This window comes from Neltuma alba, unplaced genomic scaffold (assembly GCF_004799145.2).
Source record: "Neltuma alba isolate B1F8T4 unplaced genomic scaffold, ASM479914v2 tig00003340_pilon, whole genome shotgun sequence".
Lineage (NCBI taxonomy): Eukaryota > Viridiplantae > Streptophyta > Magnoliopsida > Fabales > Fabaceae > Neltuma > Neltuma alba.
This window is the reverse complement of record NW_021633242.1, coordinates 10076-28157: the sequence shown is the minus strand read 5'-3', so window position 1 is coordinate 28157 and position 18082 is coordinate 10076. Positions and strand designations below refer to the sequence as shown.

Here is an 18082-nt window from a genome sequence, read left to right as displayed (position 1 = left end):
TCATTGAAGTTTACAGCATAGGTAGTGGCGAGAGGCAATAAGCTAACAAGAGAATGCGAGGCTAAGAGCGATGAGCGAGATCGAAGAGGAAACTCAAAAACTGGGTATGATGTCTATTTGGAATCATTGAGGACTGAGATTACAAGCTGCCGACGGCTGATCATTGTCGTCTTAAAGAGTGAGAGCCAAGGGGAGAGAGTCGAGATTGATAAGCATTGACTGATTGAGGAGGAAAGCTTAGTGAGTAGCTGAGCATGATAATCTCAATCCTTATCATGCTCAGCTAACAAGAGAATGCGAGGCTGAGAGTGATGAGCGAGATCAAAGAGGAAACTCGAAAACTGGGTATGATGTCTGTTTGCAATCATTGAGGACTGAGATTACAAGCTGTCAACGCCTGATCATTGTCGTCTTAAAGAGTGAGAGCCAAGGGGAGAGAGTCGAGATTGATAAGCATTGATTGATTAAGGAGGAAAGCTTAGTGAGTAGCTGAGCATGATAAGGATTGAGAAGGAGGCGAGGGATAGTGCTGAAGGAGGTAAGAGTAATGATGATTTCAGTTGATCTAATAAACTTTACTCTTTTTTTTTTTTATACATATATGATAAACTTTACTCATTTGCCTTTGTTTTTCAAAAATTTAAAAATGGTTTCACCTACAATAAATTTTTGGGCCTCAAAAAAGAGTTTGTTATGGACCTCTTATTCATCAGCATATAATTATTGATATGATAAGATAATAAAATATTTTAATATATATATAGAATATCCTAGGATAGGACGGGATAAGACACCCTTGTCCCGTGTCTCGTCCCGTCCTGGTCCCTTTTTTTGTCTCGTCCCGGTATTGTCCCACCCTGAATCTTTTCAGGACGGGATGGTCCTGTCCTGATATAGTCAGGATCAGGATAGGCCAATTGAGACAAGACAATTTGAACACCCCCAATGAAAAGGGTTTTGGAGAATACTCTAAATTGATCTTATGTCTTCTTGTGGCTAAACAAAATAATAAGATGTTGATAAAAATCATGATGTTATCTCACTAGATTAGCTCCATTCCCTAAAGTGAATATGACTATACAAAATAGTTACCTTGTGTGTGGACATAATTGTAGCTATGGTCATGGTAGGGGACACATTAATTATTGTTATCATGGTAGTAGAAGTAAAAATCATAACTCTAGTATACACTAGAAGAAGAAACATAGTGATGGGCCAAAAAAAGATAAGAACGACCCTTCAAAAGCTGTTGAAAATTATTGTTATGTCAGTGTGTTATGAGAGGATATTGGTCATGTACTTGTCGTATGTGTAAGTATCTAGCAAAACCTTATCAACCCTCTATAAAAGGAAGCTCAAATAATGTGAAAGCAAATTGGACTTTTTAAACTGACGACATGGAGGTAAATTTTGCATACAAGAATAACAATGCTAATAAACTAGATTATGTTTTCTTTAGTGACACGAGAAATAACAAACAACTAAAATAAAATTCTATAAGGTAACTAAAAGCCAATTAGATCCTCCTAATATATTTAGACGAGACTCCTTGGGGGTTTCTCCTAGACAATCTCCTTTTGCCGTTGTTACTAAGCTAATTTTGTTAAGTGATTTGCATGCCTATTGCTTTTCCTAAAGACATGCTTAAAAGTTATATGTTGATCTCTATATCTTAACTCGTGTAAGGCTTCTATAAGTTGATAGCCTCTTGCAAAACCTCCAACATTCTAAATTTGATCCATTATGCTGATTGCATCACATTCCACTTTCACTTGTCTTAAACCCAAGTTTTAGCATATTTTCAATCCTTGAATAATGCTCTATAACTCTACAGTATGAATGTCACATTCCTCTAATTGCACTACATAACCTCTCAGCCACTCTCCTTCATCTTATTTAATCACTCTACCACACCCTGAATGTCTATCTTGTTCCTTCGAACCATCTATGTTGAGCTTGCACCAACCTTCACTAGGGGAAGACCATTTTATCTTGAAGGTTACTATTTGGCTTGTTGTAAGAGGCTCATTTCCTTTCATGTAGTAAGCTTAAAATAGTTTTGAATCACTTGTTCTAGTTTCCATGGCATCATGAAATCTGGGTTATGAACCCTAGAATTTCTCCACTTCCATATATGCTAATAGGTAATTGCAAAATGTTCAGGCTAGAAGATTTCCTCCTTACTTTTGCCTTAAGTTAAATATTATGCCGCCACCAACCCTACTATTCCAAGTCGAAAAAACTCTGGTTTCTCCTCCATACTTCAACTTTGGCACTAAATTAGTAGAGGTCAAAAGTTCCAAGGCTACCATCCTATTTGTATGTAATGCCGTTATTGTGAATGAAATGATCTACTCAATGTGATGATAAAGAGGGAACAAAGGTTATATGGCAATAAAAGTTCATCTTGAGAAAGCTGATGACTGCATTAGCCAGGCAATTCATGAAAAGAGTGCTGGCAAAGCTACAATGCCCACAAGCTATGCCAAACAAAATTATGAGTGGGGATTGTTATCACCATTAAAACTAAGATTTTATGGCATGGTGATAAACTTGAAGCCTTTTGTCCAACTAGAGGTTGAGAGAAGGATCCTCGATCTCTCTTATCTGTATGTGCTTGTCAAGGAAAAACGTACTGACCTGATACTTGATGGTATGAGTAAGAGAAAATGGAGAGAAATGAGAGCTAGTTAGAAGGACCTAAAATAAAACATATGATGTTTACTAATGATTTTGTTCTTTTTACAAAGGCTAATATTAAGTAGATAGATTTAATTTTGTCTTGTTTGTAGGAGTTTGGAGACATCTCAGGACTCTAAATTAACATTAACAAAACACAAGTGTTTTGTTCTCCCAGTATCAAAGCCCACTTAAGGTAGGAGATAGTTTATAAAAACGACTTCTATTAAGTTGATGATTTAGGAAGATATTTTGGAGCTCAAACTTCCTATCCTTAAAAGCAAAAAGGATAAACACAAACATATTGTGGCACATGTGGAAAGTAAACTAGTAGAAGGGAAGGTTGAAAGTCTCTCGCTCGTAGGAAGAATGACCTTGCTAAAATTAATAACCAAAACATGGCATTCTATCTAATGCAACATGACAAACTTCCTCTTGGAGTAGTTGATGAGATCAGTAAAGAAGTTTTATCTAGGGAGACTAAGATAACAATAAACATTAGCATGCCATTGCATGGGACTAACTTTTTAAGCCAAAGAAAAATAGAGTGGTCGACATCAAATCACTGAGAATGATGAATAAAGTTTCCTACTTAAACTATTATGAAATATTAGGAATAAACTCAATAAGCTATGGGTTCAAGTGCTGTACAGAAAATATGCAAGACAACAAGGAAATTTGATTACCATGGTGGCAAAAACTAGTGACTCTCGACTCAGGAAGGAATTAGTAAAAATGGGGGGAAGTGTTTCTTGATATCTTAGAGGTCAAGGTGCGAAATGGAAGACATACAAGTGTGTGGAGCAATAAGTGGATTAAAGGAGAAAGTGCTTTGAAGTATTATCTTCATAATTATGATAGGAACGGAGCTAGATGACATTAGCAGCCTTTATTCTATGACACACTTGAAAGGGGCTAATTTCTTTAAATCATTGTTAGATAAGTTTGACTAAAAAATAAAAAGCATGTTTTAGTTTATGTTTTATTTATGCTTTTCTAATTTAATTTATGCTTCATTGATGTTTACTTCCATTTCCTTGTTTTAAGAGCCTTATTGCTTATAATGTACTAGAATTTTTTTCAATTGATTTCTTTTCTTTTGGTGAAGTGTATGGGTGCTCCTCTTCTTTTTATTGGACACAAGAAGAAAGATATATGCCTCATAGATAGTGCAATAACACGCCCTACTTTTAAAGGTAAAATATATTTTTCTAATCTAGCAACAAATAGTCCAAGCATCAACATTGTAAGATAAAAGAGGACAAAAACTCAATGAAGGCTCTGGAAGAGCAATTACAAGATTACCCAAGAGGACAAAACTTGTGTCACGCCTTACTTTACAACCCTATTATACATCAATTGGAACTAATAAGGCTCATTCCATAATGTTTCTGGACGAAAATTTGCAATTTCAAAATTTCACTATTCATCCGAATTTGGATCAACTTTGAAAATTCATAATTAAATCTAGAAAAATCAAAACAAAGTGGTTTCAATTTTCACATGAATTTTGCTAAGAGTTATATGAAGGAAAAATATCATTAGATTCAATTCCATCCAGAATAGAGCTTGGAAATTTGACAAGGTACATTGTTCATTTGGTCAAATTTTCAGCATTTTTGTCCAATTTTGGAAGGGCATAACTCTTAGCACACAACTCCAAATTCAGTGAACTATCACTTGTTTTAAAGCTAAAAATGAGATCTAATAGGCTGCAAAATCTCAAATCCAAATTTCATCATTTGCTCATGATTTTATGTGCCACAAGATTGGCACTATTTAGGAAAATTCTATCCCCTAATTACCACTTTCTTAATTTATTTTCTTTTTTTTTTTCCCTTTTTCGACATTCCTTTCATAGTGTACCATGCACAATCCCAACATTAGTCATGAGAATAAAGTATGGTTCACATCATAATATCCTTCATATTTAATTACAAATATAACATAAAGTTTGTAATAACATGATATTACATACAAAACAACATAAATTTACATAGGGTCCTTCTCTTGCTCCTTGGATATGCCACATCCTATTTCATACATAAATTGATATAGGAGGGATGAGATTTCACTGAAATCTCAGTACCATATGAATTATAATGATCATGTAAATCAAACAAGTTAAAATGTGATATGTTATATAACTTCAAGACATCCTCAAATCACATAAAATCATATCCAATATCCTACTAAGAGAGGAACATCAACACTTCCACATTAACACAATTCAATGCATTTGGTCAAAGCATAAACTAATGTCATCCAATCCATAAGGATCACAACACAAGTTCCTTAATTCATGCAACAAACATAATCACATTAAACAAGCAAGATAAATAATCAAATTATAATTCAAAGCTACCTTTTCAACACTTGTTCACTTGCTTACTCCAAGGGACAATACTTCTCCTTGGTTCCTCGTCATAATGCTCTATTAAACCAAGTATAAACATAGGCCATATTAATTACTAAATTGCTTGATTACAATACTTTAACACTAAACAACTTTCCCCCTTTTTCTTTGATTTTTAACAAAATGATTCCTCCTTTAGAATCAATCATCTCATGACTCAATCCTACACAATTTTTCATGAAGAATCCAAATATGCAATCAGATTTTTGAAATTCAAACTCCTTCCCCATTAACCTGGTTTGGCCGAATAGGGGGTATATGTTTCCAAAAATTTCATTTTTTATTCCAACGATTTTAAACACTTCCCAACAACATACCCCTACACAAAAACAGGTTTTAAAGCCATTGGAATCATCAAATCAAGCCAAAACAATCAGATCCTGCATGAACAGTGCTGGTCGAAATTCTCCCCTTAAACCCTAACATTGATTTCATCCAAAAATCAATCCATACATCACTTAATCTTGCTTATTCCACTTGATTAGTAAGGTTTCTATCCTTTCCTTAGCATCACACATCCCAACCAAATTTTAGCAGAATTTCCAAGATTTTTCCAAGCCAAAATCTTTATCCAATCAATTTAAAACTTAGGGATAATGATGCTTAGACATACCTAAATATTTTCTTGAAGTAAGTTGGATGATTCCTTGCCTAAAACACCTCAAAATTTTTGAACAGGGGTGCTGGATGAACAATGGCAGAGTCTCCCCTTATTTTTCTAATTTTTCAACATTTATTTGTATTTTCCAAGGCGATATTTATAGAAAAATGTGGTCTGCCCTCTCTCCCTTGATCTGGCCAAATTAAGGGACACCTCAAGGGTGTAGGTGGCAGCCATCAAGTGTGGGAATGATCAGATTTGCACAAGTGTGCATTGGCTAGATATTTCCAAGAATTTTCCAATGAATTTTCACTTTTTATTTAATAAAAATAATGGAATCTGGAAAGTGCACGAAATTGGATCTTTAATGGGTCTATTTTGGATCCCACAAATGGTTTGGGCTGGCCCACAAACCAAATCACTATCTCAAACCATTCCGAACTTTTTCGGTTACTATTCACCGTAATAATCTGAAATTTTTCTAGGATTCTAAAAATCCATTTATTTTCATGATAATTCACCTTTTAATATAAGAATATGATATGGAAATTTTCATAATTTTTTGCCACCTTTAGGTATTTATTTTGAATTTTCTCTGATTCGTCCTTTATCGGTGATTCTGAGGGACAATAAATTCCCGTAAATAAATTATTAGACTTCCAGGGCCTAAAACCAATTTTATAAATTCTTTCCCATATTTATAGAATTTATCCATATTTTTTCCAAATTTATTGAGGCCTCCAGCTATTTTAAATAATTATTTTTGCCCAATTCTCCATTGTTTTTCCGAAAATCCTTCGTTTTTGGAAAATTCCAAAATAGTCTATTTTCCACTATTTTCAACTCTCAGGACTCAATTTGAGGTTTGAAAACCTGTAATTCATTTTTTTTTTACTATTTTTCAGAAATTTTTTGTAATTTTTCTCTAACTTTCTAGTTTTGCCCTTTCTGGATCGCTAATTATAGAAAGGTCAGCCCGGACCTTATCAGGGTTTCATGTCAAAAGTAGTTTCATCTTTCCATCTAATTTCTACATTGGCCCTCATCCCAATTTTTGTTTTCCTGTGTCCAGGTGAAATTTCTTGGGATGTGACAACTTGTTATTAATGATGCTTCATATTCTTCTAAGTCTTAAAGAAATTCATTAAGTTTTGAAAATATCCACAAAAATGAGCATCACATAAAGACTATAAATGAGAACAATACTGAATATCTACTAAAGCACTAACAACTAAAACATTTGAGAAGTTAGTTTATGGTATTATAACGCGCAGATTCAAGGACATAAAGTGATATTATCATTAGAGGGATGAGCAAGATCTATTCGGTGTATTCTTTTAATTTTCAAGGTTTTATCCCCCTGGATTTTCGTGAAAAGATTTTTAATGTGACAACTTGAATAAGTATTTGGATATTGTGTACTCTTCTCCTTCACTAAGTTTTTGTCCAAATATGTTTTTTCTATTAAGGTTTTAATGATGCACAATATTTGTTATGAACAATCAAGGAGGAGTATTATAAATATTGCAAACGTGGATATCCATAACTCTTCCCCTTATTCTTTAACTTTGAATGTCCTAAACTTATAATTTTCCCAATAAATGACTCGAAAAGAGTTTTTAATGATTAACACCATTACATTTCTCTTTATTTTTTTGTAATATTGGAACTAAATTTTAATAGTTGGAAGCCTTTAAATAAAGGCTATATATGAGGTATTCGTACGCAACTGAATGAGAAGTTCTCCTTTAATTTTTCTCCCAATTTCTTGTCTTGCACTCTTGCTATTCTCTGTTCTACCCTCTAATTTTTTTTTCTTTTTATAACAATTAAATTTAGTATACAACTTGGGATACAGATCCCCTCCTGTGCATTTTGTATTGTGCGTTAATCGAAGCTATTGGATTCATCTAATGGCTTATAGTACTTGTAATTGCAAATTTGCAATGTTCCCATTTTTATTAAAACAGCTTGTAATGCGAATTCAGGTTTTTCACTCACACTCGCATAGTAGCATCGCCGCTCCTGCTCGACTCTGCATTCTCTCTTGCTTGGCTCTCTCAATCTTTGGACTCGCCATTGCCGTTAAGGGTAAAAATAGGCCAGGCAGTTTGTCATGAACCTTTAGGCTGGCCTGTTTTTGGCCTAATTAGGCCAGACCTGTTAAAATATAGGCACAGGCTTAGACCTCTTTGAGGACCTATTTTGCTTAACAGGCAAGGCTCAGGTTTTATAAAAAGCCTATAAAACTTGTTTGGCGGCCTGGGCTTGTCATGCATTTGCAATATTTTGTATTTATGTTCAATTATGTTAAAAATGAGTCTTAAACTCAAGACCTATAGTTGAGAAGGTTGTAATCTTACCACTACACCAATGCGTTTTTTGTTATTTATCACGCACGATTTATAATTTTAAACCCAATTAGTTAAGTTTGCAAAATATATATATATTTTCTCTGCCCTTGCTCCCTTGCACTGTGTTTGGTACGAAGGATTTGGAGGAGAGAAGAAGGAGGAGGAGGGATTTTAATTATTTTTCCTCATTTGGCAAGATAAAAATTTTAGGAGGGGAGAGAAAAAATTTTAACATTTTCCCCTCCCTCCCCTCCAAAATTGGGAAAATTTGGAGGGGGAAAAATAATATTTTGACTTGTGTTAACTAATTTCTCATATTATTTTCTAATAATCTCATGTTACCCTTCACTGCAAATTACATGTGATTTGGGATATTTGTGGATTCAATCATGCCTCTCTTCCCTCATTTATATGCTATCAAATATATATATAAATTGCTATCAAATATATTTTAATTTCCAAACGCAAATCAAGCATTTAAAACAAAAACATAAAAATAAGTCATCTATTTCTTTTTTAAAAAAGTTATTTGACTACCTGTATCAACAACGCAGAGAAAAATGAAAGCTAAAAAAAATACTCAAATTAAATATATTTACTTTATTAGACCAAATTTTGGATAAAATACAATTATAGTTATTAGATATATAATAACTATTAATTATGTATTATCGTTACATTTATTTAATTTGGCTAATTATGAAAAGTTGATATCATATATTAAATGTTATTTATAATTATATTTTATTAATTACTTTATAAAGTTTGTAAAAATCAACTTAAATAATATAAGGTAAGTTGTTCATATAAAAATATTTTGTCTCCTCTTCCTTCCTAAACCAAACAAGGTAATATTAAAATTCCTTCTCTTCCCTCCTTTCGTATTAAGGGTTTGTTTGGCTCAATGAGAGGAAAGAGAGGAGAGGGATTTTAATAGAGGGAAGGGGAGGGAAGGAGAGTGGAACAATTTTAATATTATCTTATTTAGATTTATAAAAAAGAAAGGGAAGGAAGGAATTTTAATATTACTTTGTTTGGTTTATGAGAGGAGGGGAGGGAAAAATATTTTAACATGGACAATTTTGTCCTTATTTTATTTAAGATTATTTTTTCAAATGTTATAGAATGTTTAATAAAATAGAATTATAAATAATATTTAATATATTAACCAATACTTATACCAAAATTCTAATATACTCTAGAGCATGAAGTATTATTGAAAAGAAGGTTAAAATAATGTTCAGCCACAACTTGTACTGTATCCCATCTTTAAATGAAATATTTGGTCAAACAAATAAGCTCATTAGATGTGAGACCTCGTTTTCATCTATTTTTATCTTTATGACTAAAAAGCTCTGGGGATTTAAATTTTGACATATAAAATTATTCATGTCAAAATTTAAATCCTCAAAATTTTATTCATTGAATTGTTTATTTTATCTTTTCAAATTTCACATTTATATACAAAAGAAAGAGTAGTGTCTGGAGACAAGAAGAAAAACATTTAGAGTAATATAGAGATATTAAAAATAAATAAAGGCATATGGTCACAACATAGGAAAATATTACCTTTTTTCTTCAAATTCTCCTAATTTTGGAGGAGAGGTTGAGGAGAGGAGAGGAGAGGAGGGGAGGGAATTTTTCTCCCATCCTAAAATTTGTATGTTGTCAAATAAGAATAAATGATTAAAATCTTTTCCCCTCCCTCTTCTCTCTTCCAAATCCCTCATCCCAAATAAAGATAATATTAAAACTCCTCTTTTTTTTTTTTTTTTGTCCATTAAAATCTCTCTCCTTCCATCCCTTTGTGAGCCAAACATACGTCAGTTTCTTTTCTTGTTTTTTGTCTGTCTTTTAACTCCTTAGTTCACTCTAGCCGCCGCTCGAGGTCTCCATCTCCAGTTTGTTCTCCATTCTCTAAGTCTCACCAGTGTCCTTCACGATCTCCAGTTCCGACCTCACACGGTCGGACCTCGCAAGCCACAGCATTGCTGTCGTTCACTCTGCAGTTCCGAGCTCCCAGGTCGGCCGTTGGCTCACTATCCCAATCTCCAGATCTAATCTCTCCTCTTCAGTCCTCATTTAGCTCGTGTGTCGTCAATAGGTAAGCTTTTTGTTACAAACTAGAACACTACTTTCTCTCGTCGATCGTATTCAAATAACAAAAGCGGTCGACTGTTGATATGATTTCATTATTCAGGGCAGAAATCTGAAGTCTGAATATGACATTTGTATATATTCATGGAAGAAATCGCTGAAATCAGAAGTCACCGCCATGAATACACACACACACAAGGTCCCATGTTTATATTCCCATATATATATATCTATATATATTCATGGCAGAAATCTGAAGTCACCGCCATGAATATATATAATATATATGGACAGTAATAGATTTTTATCAAAATTTTAATCATACAGTGCTTTGCTTATGTTTTATAATTTTTCATTGTTCTTTTAGGCGTGCCTTATTTATAGATTCTACAATAGCCTGTGTTGTGCCAATGGATCAAGATTTTATCAGAATTTTTCTACAGCAAACTAGGAATTTTAGTGTTGTGGATATTTTTGTTAACTTTTGATTCATCAGGTTTCTTACACATTTTCCTAGAGAGTGGAAGCATGTTTTTAGTCATTCAACTGATATATGCTAAAGTGCTAATACATGCTTGATGATTCATTTCTAGTTTATGATTCATTGCCAATATATTATACATTTCATTTCTTCTTTTCAAGGTGTTCAAACAAGAAGAAATTATGTTGAAAATTTGATGATCTGTGACAGACGGCTATACTTTTATTTGGTCAAAATTAGTGTACTTGTAATGAAACTTGTTCCCATTTTGCATTTGGTATTATCTTGTTGATTAATTAGATTATATTAGATTTTGTGTTGTATTTTAGATAATTTTGGACTGGTTATTATAATTTTGAATTTATTTATGCATATATGGCCTGTTTTTGGCCTGGTTAAAGGCTTAGGTATTTTTTTTTGTAAAAGCCTATTTTCAGCCTAGCCCTGTTAGCATGTTTATAGTTTTTGAAAAAAATGTAGGCCTTTTAATAGGCTTTAGACCAAGCCAGGCCTTTATACAGGCTGGGCTTAGGCTGAAAATAAAGCCTTTAACAACCCATAGGCCAGGCTCAAGCTGGTTTATAGGCCTAGCCTGTCAAGGGGAAAGTCTCGCCTGTTTCCACCCCTAGTGCTCACCATCTCTCCAGCCAGCGTCCTTTGGGAAAGCTTTTCTTTCTTCTTCCAACAAATCGCAATCTGCGAAAGCTGATTCTTTTGTCCAACCTGAAGATATCCTGCTTATGGTTTGCCGTTCTTGTTACCTTGCAACTCTGAATCCCAAACTTTCTGCTATGGATTTGTCATAGAGCTTGATTCTGTGTTTGCATTTTTGGGTTTTGAATTAAATTCTACTATAGTTGCTGTATTTACAGTTGCCAACAATTCTCTTACTGGCTTAATGCTTAGTTGTCGTATAGTCCATATATCTACATGGACAAGAGCGAGCACCATTTTTTATAATGATTGAAAAATGGTGGAAGGAAAGATGGAAGAAGGGCGGAGTAGTTCTTGCAGCATTATTTCTTAAAAACCAAAAATGGTTTTAGATACTATCTGCTAAAATGAATCCTTTTTACTCTTGTTGAGTATTTAACTTCAATTCGTTTGGCACATAGGCTGTAGAATTTGACGTGTAATTAGTTTCATTTATTGTGATTTTTCCCTTTGGTAATTGTCTTAGATATTGGCTAGATAATTTGTTGTATAGATTTTGGAAGTTATCTTGCGTGTTTGAAGAGTTTCTTGAATCATGTAATCCAGTTTCCAAGCATGATGTTGACCTCCTGTTGTGCTGGCTTTGATGTACTCTATCGTGGTGTTGAAGGCATTTATTTGTCCATTGCTTCATGTGCACATTTGTTGCCATTCTGGTCCCCCTTCCACTTTCTTAACATAGCAGACCTCCATTCTGACCTTAGTGTGTTTAGTTCTCGGTTTGCCTTAATTACATTTACCAAGCTGACTTTCAAAACGTTAAAAGCAACTCCTACTTGCATTTTTCAAACTGACTTTTTCTTGACCATTAAGATTTGTGGATGAGCTTTCAGAAAAATAGTTTTCCTACCCAAACATCAGTTTAGTGGAAGTTAGATTATCAAAATGGACTTTTGGAGCCCTGAAAGTTGTATCCAAATACCCCCTTAATATTATGTGGTAACAAGAAACCTCCCCTTTTCTTTTTTTTTGGTCTGCAGTTCAAATAAAAGTTATTGGAACTTCTGAAGAGGCGGCGTATCTTTCGTTTAGTTCATTTGATGGAAAATAAACCATCTACTTTATCTACTAGCTTGATAGACCAATCAGTGGTGAGCGCTTGATCTCTTGTGTAACTAAAAACAATTCAATGGATTTTTTTTTTTTTTTTACTGTTATCTATATTTCCCTTTAATTGTTTTATAGGTTCCTGGAGATGTAGTTCTTGATCTCTCTAGCATGTCAAACCAAACAGTTAAGCTTGGAGGTGGTCTATACCAGGCAAGTCTTTGGTTTTCTAATACTTAATGCAATTATGATGATGATAAGTGTGCTTTGGTCATCATATTTTAAACGTGCATGGTAATGTACACATTACATAGGCACGCACGCACGCACATAACCAGCAGATATGCTGAAATAAGCTGCATGTTCTATTCCACGAAGAATCTTCATTGACTAGCCAGTGATAAATTGATGTTTGATTTTTATTTTCTTTTCCTTCTTGTATTTATTGTTAAGATTAAAGTTTGAAGTTTCTAGTCTTGGAGATAACTTTTTTGTTATTTCCTCTGTCATCATTGTAATAAAGCGTGATAGTTTATTTATTTATTTACTTTTGGGTTCATAAGTCTTCAGGGAAGGTTTCAAGGTCGTCTTGTATCAAATGTCCAATATTATAAGTTTTTACATTGTTCCTTTATTCGTCAATGTTACTATTGTTTACACATTCATAGTTCTTTGTTATGTCTTGGTTTTTTTCCCCTTTCTTTTCTTTTTCTTTTTGTCCTGCTATTGACTAGAGCTAGAGGACCTAGACAAACATGTTATAAATTGTTAAAATGTTTTTTCTTCTTTTATTTATAGATAGAGAGATTGAATGCTTTATTTAGTAGTGCTAGATTTTCATGCCACCGAAACTGATGATTATTATATCTGATGATTTCAATTCATCATACCTCTCAATATGAACCTATATGTTTTGTCCTTATCTTCCCATATGCTAATTTCCAAATTCAGCATCCCATAAAACATGAACAGTAAGGAAATAATCTATGATTCTTCTCTATTTTCCTCATTTTGTTCATTTCTTGGTGTAACTGATTCTTACCGGTATCTATTTGCTAGGACTGTGATGCAATTTCAGTAATGAAGGCTGGCAGGCTAAGATTCTCAAAGCCCAACAAATATTGGGTTGAAAGTTCTCAGAAAAGGGTATGTTATTGTAGTTGTATCTATGTATTTAATTTAATTTAATGCCTGAACTGTGAAGGCATGTTTTCTGACTTGCATTGGTGGTGCTAGATATAGACTCAACTCCATTGTGACTTTGTACAACATTATTCTGTTTATTGCCCCAAAGCTATTAACTTGTGCCAAAATGTCCGGTGTATTTTGCTTTTATATGGAATTTGTTGTAACACATAAGAAAAGGACTTACTTAAAGGAATACTTTCAACATTTCAACTTAATTGGGAACTTAGATGATTTTATAAGTGTCAAAGGTTAGGAAGTCAAAATCTGAATTATCACAAGAAGCTACAATTCAGGTTAAAGGCTTATTTATATATCTGTGTACGTATAGCATGCATGACTGTTTATATATATATATGTCTATATCAACATATGGGTGCTAAACTTTTACATCCATGGTAGTAATAGCTTGCATTCTGCCAGAAGCTTTACTCCTATTCTGAATTTCAGGTTGATCATTCCCATACAAGGTTATATTATGTATTATAAACCCTTTCTTTTGCATGTAAATGGCATTTGACTCTTTCTTTCCCTTCCTGGGGAAAAGTTCTTTATTCTTTTCGATGTTCTAATTTATGATCGTGCTTTGTTGAACAGTATGTGCCCCATGTAGAAGATTCTGTTCTTGGAATTGTTGTAGACATCAGATCAGATGTAAGGAGTTTCTCTTCTTTCTTTTTTCCTTTCATAATTTTTTTGACTCAAATTTTAGTTTTTCTTTGTGACCACAAATTTTAAGCATGGAGTCTCCGAGTTTTTCCAAAAGGAAGTCCTTTAGAATGAATGCATCATGATTTACTAAAGACTAAACCATCACATGGTTTCTTGAAGGATACCACCACCGTCAATATAGTGCCTCAAATGTTGCCATTTATTTAATCTTGGCCGTGGAAAACTGAGTTAAGTTCATGACTACAATGATGCATTCTTCAAAACATTAGGACTATATGATAGGAAAACTAACTCACGTTAGTGTGGGTGGTAGGGGTTCTCTTCCCTTAAGCAAGCAGTTGAGGGTTTGATTCCCAATCTTTGTGTATGGAGCAAACTTAGTTGAAAGGTTATTTGTATTTGCTACCAGTGGAGGATATTTCAACAGTACTTATTCTTTATTTAATTTTAAGTTGACTTGATTAAAGAAGTCTTGTAATTGACCGTGAAAATCTGATTCCTTTAAGAAATAGGAACACAACAAAATTCTTGGTTCCATTCATAACTGAGCTGATCCTGGGAGAACTAACATTTAGTTGAAAATGAGTGTAAAGTATAATACCAGGCAATCTTTCAGAGTAGTGGTTGAGTGGCATTTTTTGGACGAAGCTTCTTTTTCCTGTTGAAGATCATAATTTCTCCTCCTTGGCTTGAATTTTCTCAATCTCTTGTTCTGCGTCATATTAAATATGACTCAATTCTCAGTCATCTTTCACATTCTTCTATATACATGAAATTTGACCTTGTTCCACAAAATCTCAACTTCAAAGGTTTATTATTTTTAATAAAATAATGATCAAGTGATTATTTTGCAGAATTTTCTTGTGGACATAAAAGGACCTGCTATAGCATATTTGCCTGTGCTTGCATTTGAAGGAGGAACTAGAAGAAATATACCTAAATTTGAGGTGTGTAGAGAGTGATTGTATGTTATGCTCAAATATAACTTAGGGTTCTTTCTTATTGCATTATGTGGACCTATATGCTTGGTTGGTGTCTAAATCAATTGATCTACTTTTCTGGTAGGGAGCTATGTGTTAACTGTCATATGTAACTATATGCTTGGTGGGTAAATTAATTTATCAGCCAAAACTCTTTGATTGTGCTGGTTTAGAAGAATGAATTAACTGATTATTTTTGTCAAAAAAATTGTACCTTAGGATGCGATCAAGAATATATCTGAGAATCTTTCTCAACAAGAAATGATATTACCATTGGCTATTCGCTTTGGATTTTCTTTATCAAAAAGTTAGTTTTGGATTTTTTTTTTTTAATTTATTGTATAGAGGTTACAACTGAATAATTTTCTTCTAAAAATGTATTGTGTGTTTACGAAAGAGGGAAAATTATAAAATTAGATGGCAAACCAACCCTTCGTTTGGCAATCTTGGTCATTTATCATCCAAGCTTTTGTTGGTTAGTCCATTGTGTTTCTGCAGCCTTTGTGCTTTCTTGCAGGTGGGTACTCTGCTTTATGTGCGGGTTGTGAAAGCTAACCCTGGAATAAATCCTGAACTGTCTTGCACTGATGGTAGCTATCCAGTTCCTTGCATTCTTATTTCTCACATGCTTTTTGATTTATACCTAGTCATGAAGTTGTGTCTTTTTGGGGCTAATTTTCATTATATTTTATTTTTATGGACTTAATTCTTTCAATTTTGTTGTTCTTTTGCTGCGTGTAGCCAGTGGGAAAGCAGGAGAATATGGTGTGTTGAAGGATGGCTATATGTTTGAATGCACAACTGGTTTATCAAGGATGTAAGAGTTTTCATTTTTGTTTGTCATTCGTGCTCAGTGTTAACAGGTACTGACGTCCTCTGTTGTTTATAGGCTGCTCAGCTCGCCCACGTGTCCAGTCCTTGATTCTTTAGGGAAGAAATTGTCATTTGAGATAGCAGTTGGCTTAAATGGTCGCGTTTGGGTATGCATTATCACATTCTATTCACTGTTTCGTATGTTGCCCTTTGCTTGTCCCTTTATGCTATATATGATGATCATTGCTTGGGCTGGATTTGGGAACTCTCGTTCATATGCGTTCAACACTAGTTTAAGATGTGACTAGAACAACCCCCCTTGCTATGCTGAGGAATTTGAAGGTTTCTTCTTCCTTTTTTTCCTTAATCGACCGAAGGGAAAAAAAAAACAAGAGTTTAGCAGAAAGATAATGACCGGACAAAAAATTGCAAATTTCAATGTATACAAGAAAACAATAGTGCAGTAAATTCAACTTTCATGATATATATTCACTATTCTTGAAAATGGGCTCAAGTGATATCTGCTAATTGCATATTTTTGTTCTTTTATAATCGTGCTTAGGTTAATGCAGAATCTCCATCGACAACCATTATTGTCGCTAATGCAATTATGAACTCAGAGTCATTGAGTGGGGTCCAGCAGAGAATAATGGCTGACAAGCTGCTTCAGAGAATCCAGTGATCAAGTTGTCTTACATGTAAGTACTTAACTTTGATCGGGCAATTTCAGTTTATAATCCTTTTAAACGAGGTTCTGAGGTGAACATAGTTTACAATTGATAGACCAAATCAAAAGGCAAGTGAGCTTGTGAAAGGTGAGTTTTATGAAGAAGTGGAGAAATTGTTTCTATATTCCTGGAATTCCATGCCATTTAAATTCGTTTAATTAAAAAAACAGTCCAAGTCAAATAATTTAGCAGAGAGGAGCGATTTAATGAAGAGAAAGAAATATAGATGCTTATAATATTGAAACTTTTAAAGAGGGCTGTTAGATGCGTTGGCGAGAAAAGAAAATCAAGCAGTATGGAACCTTTTAAAACGAGGTGGAGAAAGATAAAAAAGAACGCTCCATAGAGTTACTGAGCGAGACATTTTTGTTAATAATTTATCCAAAGGTTTAGTTGTCGATAGAGCGTAATGTCGTGGCTTACATGTAGCCAACCACATCTAATGAGATAAGGTTTCTTGTTGCCATCCTTCAGTATATTTGCATGTTTCTTTCCGATTGGTTTGATATGCTTATCTTCTATAAATTGGATTCATATGAAAATTTCATATTTGATTCATTTGAGAATTTCTCTTTAGATTTCTTGAAATTAACCTTGCATTGTTACAGAATGAACATGCTTTACAAGCACTGGCCAAGTGTACGAAGGATTTTCACCCACCTTACTCTAGAGCGCCAAGTTACAGAAAGTTAATCGCAAAGTCATGATGTTAAATGTAATTTTCAATTTTAGGACCTAGGTTTGTTGGTATATTTACTGTCTCCCAGAATATCTGGTGCAAAGTTAGGTCCTGTATCAAATGCTAGTAGTATTGGTAAATCATTGTAGGTCCATTCTTTTTTTGTTATTTGACATTCAAATGATAGTTTTCTTGTTATGAACTCTTTCCAGCCTGCTTTTATCGACATTCTCACTTGCGGGATATGTGAATTAGCTGACATGATTGCGTATGTTATCGCTGCTAGCATATTTAATTCATACTCATAAAAAGCCATTTTGATTATAATTATACTTTTTTTTTTCTCAATTTTCAATTTTGGTACTTACGTTTTTTCCCCCAGATATTTTAATTTTTTGGTCAGTTAGCATAAGAACACCTTGTAGTGAATAACAGTGCTAACATAGTAAAGTCAATTAATAAAGGAAAATTTAAATATTTAATTAAGAGAGAAAACGCTGGTGTTAAATTAATAGTTAAAGGAAAGCACAAATACTTGTAAAATTGTTTTCCCCTCTTATTCTCTATGTAGAAACTGGGCTAACAGATGAGTTTTAGTTTTATGTATAATATTTTAATTCACTTTTGTTGGATTTT

The 18082-nt window shown here is 33.6% G+C and overlaps 1 protein-coding gene across 2 annotated transcripts; it reads left to right on the top strand.

Annotated features, from left to right (window-relative positions):
- The first annotated feature begins 10081 nt into the window (after window positions 1-10081).
- LOC114741260 (putative exosome complex component rrp40) lies at window positions 10082-17751 on the top strand. Of its 2 annotated transcripts, XM_028929513.1 has the most exons (11): window positions 10082-10154; window positions 12323-12433; window positions 12528-12602; window positions 13449-13535; window positions 14172-14228; window positions 15101-15193; window positions 15744-15816; window positions 15968-16043; window positions 16116-16206; window positions 16602-16737; window positions 17376-17751. In XM_028929513.1, exons 2-10 carry the CDS (start codon window positions 12383-12385, stop codon window positions 16719-16721), a joined length of 723 nt encoding a protein of 240 aa, XP_028785346.1. In that variant the 5' UTR covers window positions 10082-10154; window positions 12323-12382; the 3' UTR covers window positions 16722-16737; window positions 17376-17751. The 2 variants fall into 2 exon arrangements, with proteins under 2 accessions (XP_028785346.1, XP_028785347.1); XM_028929514.1 differs by lacking the exon at window positions 12323-12433 and having other exon boundaries at window positions 10105-10154.
- Window positions 17752-18082: the final 331 nt, after the last annotated feature.

Excerpts from the sequence above, each read along its gene's own strand:
- LOC114741260 (XM_028929513.1), top strand. The coding sequence starts at position 12,383 with ATGGAAAATAAACCATCTACTTTATCTACTAGCTTGATAGACCAATCA. Across the intron at positions 16,044-16,115 it reads ACAACTGGTTTATCAAGGAT|GCTGCTCAGCTCGCCCACGT; the intron begins GTAAGAGTTTTC and ends TGTTGTTTATAG. Across the intron at positions 16,207-16,601 it reads GCTTAAATGGTCGCGTTTGG|GTTAATGCAGAATCTCCATC; the intron begins GTATGCATTATC and ends AATCGTGCTTAG.